Genomic DNA, 12,463 nt, shown 5'->3' with positions numbered 1-12,463 from the left:
AAAGTGAAGGCAATTGTTAACTCATTTTTACCAAATTTTGGGTTAACATGTTCTTGCCCTAAGGTCTTTAACTGACTAGTTTGCCTAGGCCTGAGTGCAACCCTGTTTTTAGTAAAAACTTGAGCACCTTGAATAAATTTATAATAGTATAGAAAAATTATCAGATGGCAAAAATTGTTGCCAAATTGCTAAATGGCTTGAAATATTGCGAAACCTAATAATAAATTACCAGACTTGGTAACTTGCTTGCAAATTTTCCATCCATTGCTATGCAGTGCTTCCTACTAAGTTGGTATCAAACAAAAGCGACAACAACTGTATATCTCAGAGCCACATTGACAATTCACATGTGGAGAGAACACTATGTCTATTATGTATTAGTTTTACAGGATTCCAGTGTCAACAAAAACATCCTATCCAATTCTCCATGCATGACTTCCTATGTAACTGTATTAACAAAATTAATACATCTTCAGTACTTTTGGAATAAAATGGTGTAGTGGACTATTGACTCACCTTGTATGGACAAACATACATACATACATACATACATACATACACACATTATATTGTGGTTTTAGTGTATATATAAACTGAATTTGGAAAATGTACTGAACAATCACATTGAAATATAAAATAAATATATCAAATAAAGTTGTAGAGTACAAAAAAAGGGACTTTAGAGACTTTTGCACAAAAAAGGGGGGTACTTTTAGGGACTTTCTTTTAAAAAGGGATGGAATAGCAGCCTTGTATATATTTATACATATAAAATATATTGATATTCACTAACATGAAGTGTTTGAATGGAAGCAATCTTTTTAGAGAAAAACAAAACAGTGTAGTTGAAAAAAAATGTTGAGTTTATCAAAAAAAAATCTCAAGAACTAAAATAGTTTAATTTTTATAAAATGTCAAAGTTTAACTCTTTTGAGAAAAACAATGCACTGTCTCTCAGTATTACACTAATTTATTGACAAGTAGAAAAACAAATACAAGTACTTTCAACAAATTTATCATTGTCTTCTTCACGTAAAATTCTATTTAGAACACAGAATAACCATATTTGAATTAAAATGCTAAATAAATTTTCAAATAGACTTGTATGTAATGTATCAAAATTTAAAATTTGGAAGTATGAGCAAAAGATATTAAGTAAAACAATATTAATCAGGTTTACTTAAAAGTACAAAATAATGGCTGGCTTACATCAGCTATTTACTTGTTTTATTTTTCATCTGTTCACAAAGTGGGAGATGTGCCTTCAAGATTGCTAGGCAAACTTTGGAATGTAACTACCAACCTCTGTGAGCTGATGTGATTGCATCAATGCAGTGAAAGAAGTGTATCTGGGAAACACTGCTATCTTGACAATAATACCGTCAATAGACTCCCATTAGATTTTTCAAACTTATGAATATCACTTTAGAAAGACTACAATGATAAATTTGTTGATAGTACTTGTTTTTTTTTCACTTGTCAATGAATTATTGTAATGCTGAGAAGCAATGCATTTTTCTTCTCTATACTTGTACATTGGTGTTAAGTGCACCAAAAAATCCTTTAACTCCTTCAAAATATTTTGTCACATATTAGGGTAGTATATGATTATAATTGCTAGTCTTTCAGTTTAACATCATTCATTCCACTTCTGCTTCGATACTTATTTATATACATTATTTTAGAAATGAACATATTTTATTTGATTGTAAAGGTTTGCAAGCCTAGAATAGACAGCATTATAGCAATGTTGTCTATTCCATTTTGATGACAATTAATGAAACTTGTTCTAGAGTTTGTTCAGTGCAGATTGAATTATTCAAGAGTTCAACTTTATCCCGGACTATCTTTGGCAACCTAATCTCAACATATCAAGAGTTCTTATGATATGTTGAGATTGGGTTGCCAAAGATAGTCAGGGATAAAGTTGCTATATATATGTATAGAAGAATGAATAGAAAAGAAAAAATAGAGATTCTCATATTCTTCCTATTTCATATAATAAGTTTTAAATTTTACATTACAAATATACAAAATTCTCTGTTCTTATGGCTTAATATAATAATAAATTATATAAATACAATACCAACTAATATTGGCAGTGTCTCTATTTCAACTTCAGAACTTCTATAAGCTTATACTTGTATTAGTGAAGAAAATAAAGTTATTTTAATTAAAAACATGTAAAGGATATTTGATATCATTTAAGTAAAATTGAAAGAATCAAACATAATACATGTTTTAATTCTTTCAAAAAAGAAAAAATTTAGTAGCTTTGTTTTTTGTTTTTAGAAACATTTTGAGAGACTGAAACATAATTTTACTGATTTTATTCTGTAACTTTTCAATATTGTTCACTTACATTCAACTTCTATTTATTAATATTGTAATTGTTCCAAATTATCAATAGTTATTCAACTTTTTATAACTTTAAAACTAATCTTTTTAAAATTGTAATTTCAATAATTAAATATTTCTATCATTATATGCACATATACTAACTTTCAATATAATTGATAGTTATATGTATTTATATAGTATATGTGCATATAACAATACAGCTTGAACATGCAATATTTTTGGAATGAAAGTTGAATATTGATAAAAGTCACAAATGCAATTTGTCATCACATGCAAAAAACCATAAGATACTACATACAACTTAGCTTGCATATCAGGATAACAACCTGTTGTTTACATCAGGGCATTGCAGTTCCACAATCACATTCTCCTGGAGAGTGTTGGTAGAAATCTATATCAATAATGTTGACTGCATTGTTTATATTAATTTAGCCAAGCATGAAGCAAAAGCCAGATTTGTTACTGTGTTGGAAATGCATTGTCGCAATGCGCAGGATAACACAATAAATGAGTGCCAAATTGGGCATAAAAAAAACTACATGTGAATTCACTTACCTCTACAGGAATCTAGCAAAATGGTCTCCTGGAATGTCCAGATGTTTCCAGTTTTTTTATTAATCACTGTGCTTTTTCTTTTGGTGCAGCCATGTTTGTTTTTCACTTCGTCTTCAACCAAGGATGATGTCACATATGATGTCAGTCAATACTAGATTATCATTGGCTGGTTTATCGCAACTACATGCAACTATAGTCACACAACCCTTGCAATAAAAACTACAGAAAAACTTCTCTGAAGCAAGATTGCAAAAAAATTGCAATATATGTTGCCTCCAAATGGCTGCACGCAATGTATGTTGCTGTTTGTGCCAGGTAAGACAGAATATAGATAACGAAAGTATAACAATCACTTAAATGAATATTTAGTCTCAGAATAATATAATCAATGTCAAACTTCATTGAACTGCTTTTTTGACACAATTTTTATTGTAAAGATCATAATCATCCTATTCTAAATTTTTTTTTAATACAATCAGTCCCTGACTTATGACAAACCATACTTAAGACAGGTAAAACTAGTGTATTAAAAAATTATTTTTGAATCAAAATAATTAGTCACACTTGCTAATAGCAAAGTGTGACTATTAAATGTTAAACATAATACTAAATGGGCGGTAAACATGTTCTACAAAATAATAACTATAACTAAATAATGAATTTATTCATCATTAACTAAACTCAGATTAGTGTCATTAGTGCCTAAAACCTAAAATGAAGCTAGAAAGATGAGCTACTTAATAAAAAAAATTATCATTTTAATTTTGATTTTTTATAATAAAGTGTATTAAAAACAAAATAATTAAATAAAAATTAACAATAAAAATTTCATATAAAGATTTGTATAGTTCCTCAGTATAATTTTTAGTGTCTTTAAACATGTTTATCTTATGTGTTTGTTTGTTGATAAAATACTATAATTAATTAATTAAAATATCAATTTGTATAAATAAATTGATTAGTAGGCTAGTAAGAATATAAATGAGTCATCATCTGATTATATTGATAATATACAATACATATTAACATAATAACAACATATTATATATGATACATAATCTTAGGAACTGCACCCTATTATCGCCATTATTTTTTATGCTCAATTTGTGACCAATTCACCATATGATGGGAATCCTGAAACAAAACTACATCATAAGTCAAAGATTAACTGTATTTTATAATTAAAAGACTGATTTATCCCTTCAAATTTTAAATTTTAATTATGTAAATTTATTGTATCATATATGATTATTATATGATAGTAAATACAGTTCAAAATTTTGTCAGAGCTTATAACAGTATAGTAAAAAGTCTAACAAAACAATGTCATGATTCATTTAATCATAACAAGTGAGATCCATTCATATCAATATGCCAATAAATAAAACTTCATTTATTAGGTAGAGAAAATTTACACAAGTTGCAAGAAAAAACAAAATACATAACAAACAACAGCATTACTTAACATAGTAGTAGTGTGTAGCAATGTATGAGTTTATTTGGTGTTATCAGGTTATATTCTTTGAAAATACTAATTATATCATATTAATATATGTTGATTGTACAAGAATAATAATAAGGAACTAATAAAGAATTGCATTGATAGTATATTAATACATATCTAGTTTACTTTCAACAGTACTATTCACTTGAAAACCATTAATGCAAGTTTTATGAGAATTATTTCATATTCTAGCAATATAGTGTAATGCCTGAATTCCTCTAATGTGTGACTTTATCTAATGGATACATATGAAGAACAAAAAGAAGTTACATGATGTTAAATGAAGGAAGTTAGATGATTATGCTTATGGCTAAGAAATGATTATGCTTTTGATTTATATAAAATATATCTTTGATTAAATATTACATTAAATTTATAATTGAAGAGCAGAGGGTATAAAGAATTTTTATTTTATCCAAAAATGGAAAATTATTATTTGAATTGAGATTGATGGAATAATGAAAAATATGCTATGTACTGTATAGCATATAGGGCAGCATCAGACAATGTAATTATGATGACTGAAAAATACAAAAATTTCTTGAGCAACATTATCTTCAAGAAATGACCATAAAACATATTTTCATATTTACTTCAAGTTTATTAAATCTTTCTTTCCAATAAAATGTTTTTAATTATATTATAATTAAATAATTAATTACATTTAAAATAATTAATTATATTTTAATAATTATTGTCTAATTGGTTCTTCCAGAACTCCCCATAAAAATTTTATTTTCTATTGCACCCATAACAATTTTTGTAATAAATCAATCACTCTTAGATTTACAGAATTACATTGACATAAAGTTTGCCACAAATTAATGATTTAGTTTAGTGTAATGTGAAAATTTTAATTATTTTATATAATAAATGTTTTGATATAAAATTTAAAAATACTTACTAGTTCATAAAACTTAGCCATCGTAGTCGTTTCAATATCAGACTGTCTTCCTAACACACCAGTTTTCACAACAAGTCCAGGATAATTTGATGAAAAATATTCCAATAAATCAGGAAGATAATGAGCTGCATTATGTACAATGCCCATCACATATCTAGCAACACCAGTAGGCTCTTCATAAAATGTTTCCTAAATATTAAAAATAAATTGTTACATTGTTTTCAAAATAAATTCTTAATTTGTTTAAATGTACTCCACTATGACAAAAATGTATTTACCATGATATATACATGTCATACTATAAATTTACCTAAATAAATATCTTAATTAGATTATACGTTAAGTAAAAAAATCCTTATATTAAAACAGCATAGATTATTTCTAAAAAATAACTTTGGTTCAAGTAATACAGTTGTTTCAGAAAATGTATTCCTAAGATAAATTACAGTGGAGTGTCGATTTTCCGAAAGTCAATCATCCGAAAGAATTCCAGTCGGCAAATTTAAATTTTCGTCAGTGCTGTGGCGCTTCAATCTTTGGCTATGTCTTGGGCTACTCAAATATTTTACGTTTTTGATACTAGATTAACATCTGAAGTATAATTTTTTATTGTTTTTATATTTTTCAATGAATTTATTTTGTTTGTACAAAATAAAAAAATAATTTTTAACGATACAATAGTCTTTGTTAGGCTTAACATCGACGAAAATTCAACACGAAGCGACACGCAACGGAAAGAAATTTCAACATGGGATAAATTAATATATTTTTTCGTACATGATTCGTTATTCGAAAAATAAGTTATCCAAACCACCCCAGTCCTTAACTGATTCGGATAAACAACGCTCTACTGTAATGCTTAATATATCATTCGTTGCTTGACTGCTTCATAAAACATCGTCACTTTCAATCAAAAAATATTATTTGGGCTTTTAAGCAGCCAAACCAGAAAAGCAAAATCTTAATTAACTGTTAACACTACTACTGATTGTACAGAAATATACACAAGAGAGTGTATTAGAGATAAGCAATAATCAATGAAAACATCAATTAGCAACAGTTAATTATTAAATATTATAATAAAACATGAAAACTGTTAATTTCATATAAAAAATTATTGATAATTTAATATTTTTTGTTGTTTCTAAATAAAAACAACATTTTTAAAATATTAAATTCTTAAATTAAAAATCATGTATATCACAAACAATGAGTAACATCAATAAAAATTATTCTAGTTTAAATACACTATATCATTTTTTTTTTTGGTTAATATAAGTTTCTTCAATATTTATTATATATATTACACAGTTTCAATTAATATTATAATTTTGATAGTTTATCATCACCACTTGAATTTTTTATTACTGTTTTCAATAAATGAACATAAGATTTTTTGATTAATAAATTAATTTCACTTCTGTTAGTGATAATGTGAAGTTTATATTTATATTCTGTTTTATTTCTACTTACAATTACTTGTCCAGAATTTTATTTCACCTTATTATTCTTTTCACTGTTAAATTACTGCAGAGTAATAAATATAGTTCTTGTAGAAACTCTGAGAAATTAAAAGATCTAAAACTTTTACCAATAAACAAACCAAATTTAAAATTAAAATTATAGAGTGAGATGACACACATCTTTGGTGATAAAATCTAGGCATTAACAGATTAATAAATCTAATTATTAGGTTGATCATCAGGAATAATTACAAAGTTACAACACTTGAATTTTTGAACAAACTTACATACCTTATTGTAACTGATATTTGCTGATAACTAGTATATGGTATTTGTTTCATTTTATTCAAAACTAATGTAAATTGAGAATTAATGCTTTTAAAGTTTATGGTTGTCTAACAGGATGGTGATCCTTTTTGAGTTTGCATGCCATATAATAAACATACTTAGCTTTAAAGATATTTATGCATGCTAAACTTTTAGACTTCAAATAATGATATTTAAAGAAATTAAACGAATCTGTTTAATTAGACTAAATGTAAAAAAGCTGGCTGAAAAAATAGGATGATCAGGTGATAAACCAAATAGATGATTGAAAAAGACAGATGATAAATAGAAATTGTATGATACGTTACATGCCATAGATTCGTCATCCCTGGTATAGTGTAATTCCTGAATTCCTCTAATGTGTGACTTTATCTAATGGACGTATGTGAAGAACAGAAGAAAGTTAAATGGATGATTTTCTTATGGCTAAAATATGATTATGCTTTTGATTTATTTACAAAAAATATATCATTGTCCATTTTAGTTCTAAGGTAACTTATATTCCATAAGCCAATTGACTTCATCATCATTATATTTGTGTTACTTAATATAAAAATAAAAAAAAATCAACTCTAACTTCTGTATTGATATATGCATAAAATAAAACTAATCAATATTATAACATTGTATTAATTATTATTTTATTTTATGCACATATCAATGGAAATATGGTTTTAGACTTTTAGATATACTTTTTTGGATTTGACTTTCATGCATTTTGGCATCATTGTTAGGAAGAAAAAGCTTTGAGCAGATCTATACTTTTTAAATCTATTGTTTGTGTTTTAAACTAAAAACTAAAAAAATAAAAATAATTTGCCACCAGATAGAAAATTAATTTTGATTAGTTTTCACATAAATATTGAAACAAAATAAATATTACTTCTTATGAAAAATCATATTTGGAACAGTTTCATGTAAAAAAGAAAAAATAGCTAATTAGCTAATAAAAAGTGAAAAAGTAAATAGAAATTAAACAGAGAAAAAAATAAATCATTTTTATTATATTAATAGATTTTATAATTTTTATACTTAGGCAATGAAAATCTATTGTAAATAAAAAAAATTAATAGCAAATTTTTTTTTTTTAATTTGGAATTTATATAGAAAATGATATACAGAAATGATGATAATGATTTTTGTATAGTAAAATCTGCTTAGTATAATCATGGATATTGTTACCCATCATTTAATATTGTGTTTTAGAACTTGCTAATTCTTACTGTAAGTTAACTTATAAAACTTTGCTTATTGTAATTAGAGTTCAGTTGTAATTATCTTCTTCAGGTAAAGAGGCAAATAGTTATATTTTTATGTTATTTGCCTCAACATATGATCAAGTTCAATCATTACCACTCTTAACTAGTGCTTTAAAAATTAAATGTTAATAATTTTAATCATTATTTATTCACAGTATACATAATTGAAATTACTATAATTCTAGAGAGAGAGATTCAAAGATATTTTAATTTTGCACCAGTTATGTGTACAAATGAAGATGTTGTCTGCCAAACAAATTGTAATAGTTTCATTTAATTTTTTCTTCTGAATTGCTATTAAAACATTATTACTATTAAAACATAGTCTTTCAATTCTTGAATTTGTTTTTCAAGAATTGAAAGAGTACGTTTATCACTTTATTAATTTTATGCATTTCTATTCGGTCTTCATATTCTTTAATATGAAAAGCTGAAATTTATAATATACAGGAAATTCTCTAATTATGAATTCTTCCTATAACAAATTTCTCCCTATATTGAACATCTGGCAATCCCCAGTAAATGTAGTATACAAACATATGTATCTGTTAAAATATGCAAATACAATAAACAAAGATTTAAAGTAATTATTTAGATAATTTTTAAATTATTTCATTCTTGTTTCTCATATTATTAAGTGTCTTATTTTTATTTGTGAAAAAATATTAAAGTTCTTAAAATTATCTTATTTTAAAAAATTTCATTTGATCTAGATATTTTGTAAACTTATAATTAAATATAATTTTATATAAAAAAATAAGATTTAATATCTAAATAATATAGACATGCTCACTTTTAGAAATTCTTTTGCCAACTCTTCCATTTCTCTCTCTTTTAAATGAGCAATCTCATCCCAATAAAGGTGAAGTGAAGAAGCACCTCCATTTGGATAAACTTCAAGTCTCATATATTTTCCATATTTGAGATGCTTGAAGTCTGAAGAAATGGGCAATCTCGGTATTTTTAATGATAAAGCTATACCCTGACCTGTAATAATGTGTGAAGTTAGTTTCTGTTTTTGATCTTTCTTGCACTGAATTCTCACATTCCTTAAAGGAACTATTTTTTGATGACAACGAGAACATAAAAGTTTTTTAACAGGTTTATCTTTTCCAGAATTTTTACTTTCTGCATCAATTTTATTTTTATCAGTTCTCTTTTTCTCATTTAGAACTTTTGTAGAATTCAGAGAAATATCTTGTACAACTTTCTCTATCATCTGTTTTGATGAAAAATCTCTCACATTCATTGGAGATTTATTTTTGTTGTCTAGAACATTCCATTTATTTTCATTATTCAATGCAACTGAGCAAACTTTATCTGTTTTGTAAGATTTTTTTGGAGATGCTTTTAATAAATTATCTTTTGACAAGGAAACTGCATCTGCTTTATTAATCTGACTAACTTGTTTATTATTAACTTCATTATGCCTTTCCTTTTCTTTTATTAATTTCTTTATTGATTTTAAATTTTGTGTATCTTCAGAGTAACTACTTTTTGATAATTTCACATCATTTTTCTTACTTCCTTGCATATTTTGAATTTGGTCAGTATTAATTTCTGTTTTAATTGCATTTGTTTCCTGTGATAAAACAGTTTTTATATCATCTATTAATTTTGTGTTTTGTGAAGAAAAATTTATATCTTGATCAGATTTAAAATATATATTTTCTTGATTTTGCAAATTCTTTTCTGAAACAACCTGTAATTCTTTAGGTTTTAAATCTGTAATATCCATTTTTATTTGATTTATTGTTTTTTTCTCATTGCAAATATTTTTCATTGAAATTACCAAATCATGAGTTGTATTTATATCACTATTATTTGTTTTAAGTAATAAATCACACTGATTTGAATACTCAAATAAATCTGATGCATTTGTTTGATTATTATGAGAAATTGTATTTTTTTCCTTGAAATCATTAAATAACTTATTCCTTAATTCTACTTCACTTGAATATTGTAATGAAATATCAGTCTTACTATCACCATTATCTTTATTTAGTATGTCAGATAATAAAGTATCTACTTTGTTTTCATGTTGGTCATTTTTAAAGAAATTTTCCTGTTTTACATTTTCTAATTTAATTGCTGAAACTGATTCATTTTTGTTCTGTATTAAAGATATATTTTCTGTAAGACTTTGATTGATTTCAAATTTATTATCTTTAGACAATATTTCAGTTTCATTGAAAATTACATTATTCTCATTATTAATGAAAATTGCATCATTTCTATTTTCTAATTGTAAATGATATTTAGCAACAGAACTGATATTTTCATTAATATTTTCTGCATGTTTTTCATTTGATTGTACTTCAACTATAAAATCATTCAAAGTTATTAATTCTTGTTTCACATCTTCAAATTTAACTGATTGCTGCAATTCATTTTCAAAATAACTTACATTATCATTTTTATTTTCTTCATTAATTTTGTCTGTGATTTCACTTTTATTTTCATCTGAAAACATTGGACTTTCATTATTGGATTTATAATTTGGACTATTTGTATTTGAAAAAGTTTTAGTTTCTTCACTGCTATTATCTTTAGATAATCTATCTTTTAGATGTAAATCATCACTACTGACATTTGAAAATTTATCATCATTTTTAATATTTTCTAACTTATCATTTGTTAATGAATCACTTAAAATCTGATCTGAAGACACATTAGAATGAAAACTTTCAATTAACCTACCAGAAGAGGGTAAATTTTCAGTTTTATAAACAGAAAATTCATGATTGAAATTTCCAAGCAATTTGTTATTTACTAGTAATTCATCTGCATGCTGATTTGAATTTTTATTTTCATTGTCAAGTAAATTATCTGATGATAATTCTTTCATATATTCTTCTGAAGCACTGTTGTTAAAACTTAAAGATTCTTGTAATGTTCTTTCTTTTGAATGCAACGTTATATCTACATTGGAAATTGTGCTATTATTAGAAGGATGACATAAAAGCTTCTGTTTCACTTGCATCTCCACATTATTGTTATTTACTTCAGATTTATTAAATCTTTTTCCTTCACCTAAATCTTCACTGAATGGAATAGTCTGAAGAATACTTTGGCTTTTAAGATTTCCTTTTTCAATTAAGGAACTATCTAATTCTGAAACTATATCTACTTTTGCAACATTTAATAACTTGCTTTGTTTTTCAGATAATTGTAAATTTCTTTGAAATTGTGTATTTTGCCATTCTATATCAGTTTTAACTTTAGATCTCTCATCAATACTCCTATCTTCTAAGTTAAGTGATTTTACATTATTTACAGATTCTAATTTTATCCTTTTGCTAATATTTTCATCTGTTATATCTGTAGTTTGAAAAGTACTTGAAATGTGAAATTTATTTGTGCAATTGTCTTTTAATAAATCATTATTGTTGTTATTTTGAAAATCACTAAAAGTTCTTTTTCCTAACTTACAAGGCAAATTTCTATTTTCAGTATCATATTTAAGAAAGCACTGTTCTTTGTTCTCAGAAATGCTGGCAACTATTGGTGCTATAAGATCATTTTCAAGCAGAGTATCTTCTTTTTGTTCTTTAAGATAAACTGAATCATTTGCATGGATGGAATGATTATTATCACAGCTGTGTAAATTAGAACTGGAAACAGTAATGTGGCTCTTCTCTTTTATTAAATAACTACAGTCTGAAACATGAGATTTTTCACTAAAAGTTTTATGCATTATTGTTTTCTTTTCACATTTATGTTTATGTTTCTTTGATTTAATACAATGATCATTTTTAGTGGTACCTGATAATAAATTATAATCATCTTTCTCTTTGTGTTTTTTCTTTTTCTTTCCATGGTGATGGTGATGCTTTTTAGTCTTACTTCTATGTAAATTAAGTTCAGATTGCTCCTTATGCTTCACATGAGAGTGACCTAGAACATAAAATAAACAAAAATTGTTAAAAATTTAATTTAATAAAATATACAGATGATAAAATATCCGATATCGATGGTATGCCATACACAACATTACTGTATTCGAACGGTCCAGGATACAATAGGAACCATCCTAACGGTAGAGAAAATATAACGGGAATCAATACAGGTAATTGTAATTACAACGGCT

General features: G+C 25.6%; 1 protein-coding gene across 1 annotated transcript in view; it reads right to left on the bottom strand.

Annotated features, from left to right (window-relative positions):
* The window catches only part of LOC111619497, a 98,021-nt gene that overhangs the window by 41,780 nt on the left and 43,778 nt on the right, over positions 1 to 12,463 (bottom strand). Inside the window, exons 2-3 of the mRNA XM_023361227.1 lie at positions 9,167 to 12,270; positions 5,325 to 5,513 (exon numbers count right to left, since the gene is read on the bottom strand). Of these exons, the coding sequence (XP_023216995.1) occupies positions 5,325 to 5,513; positions 9,167 to 12,270 (3,293 nt within the window). The remainder of the gene's footprint in view (positions 1 to 5,324; positions 5,514 to 9,166; positions 12,271 to 12,463) is intronic.

This window comes from Centruroides sculpturatus, unplaced genomic scaffold, assembly GCF_000671375.1.
Source record: "Centruroides sculpturatus isolate CEXI.00-Female unplaced genomic scaffold, Cexi_2.0 scaffold44, whole genome shotgun sequence".
NCBI lineage: Eukaryota > Metazoa > Arthropoda > Arachnida > Scorpiones > Buthidae > Centruroides > Centruroides sculpturatus.
The sequence above is the reverse complement of the archived record's forward strand: the minus strand, read 5'-3'. Positions and strand labels throughout refer to the sequence as shown.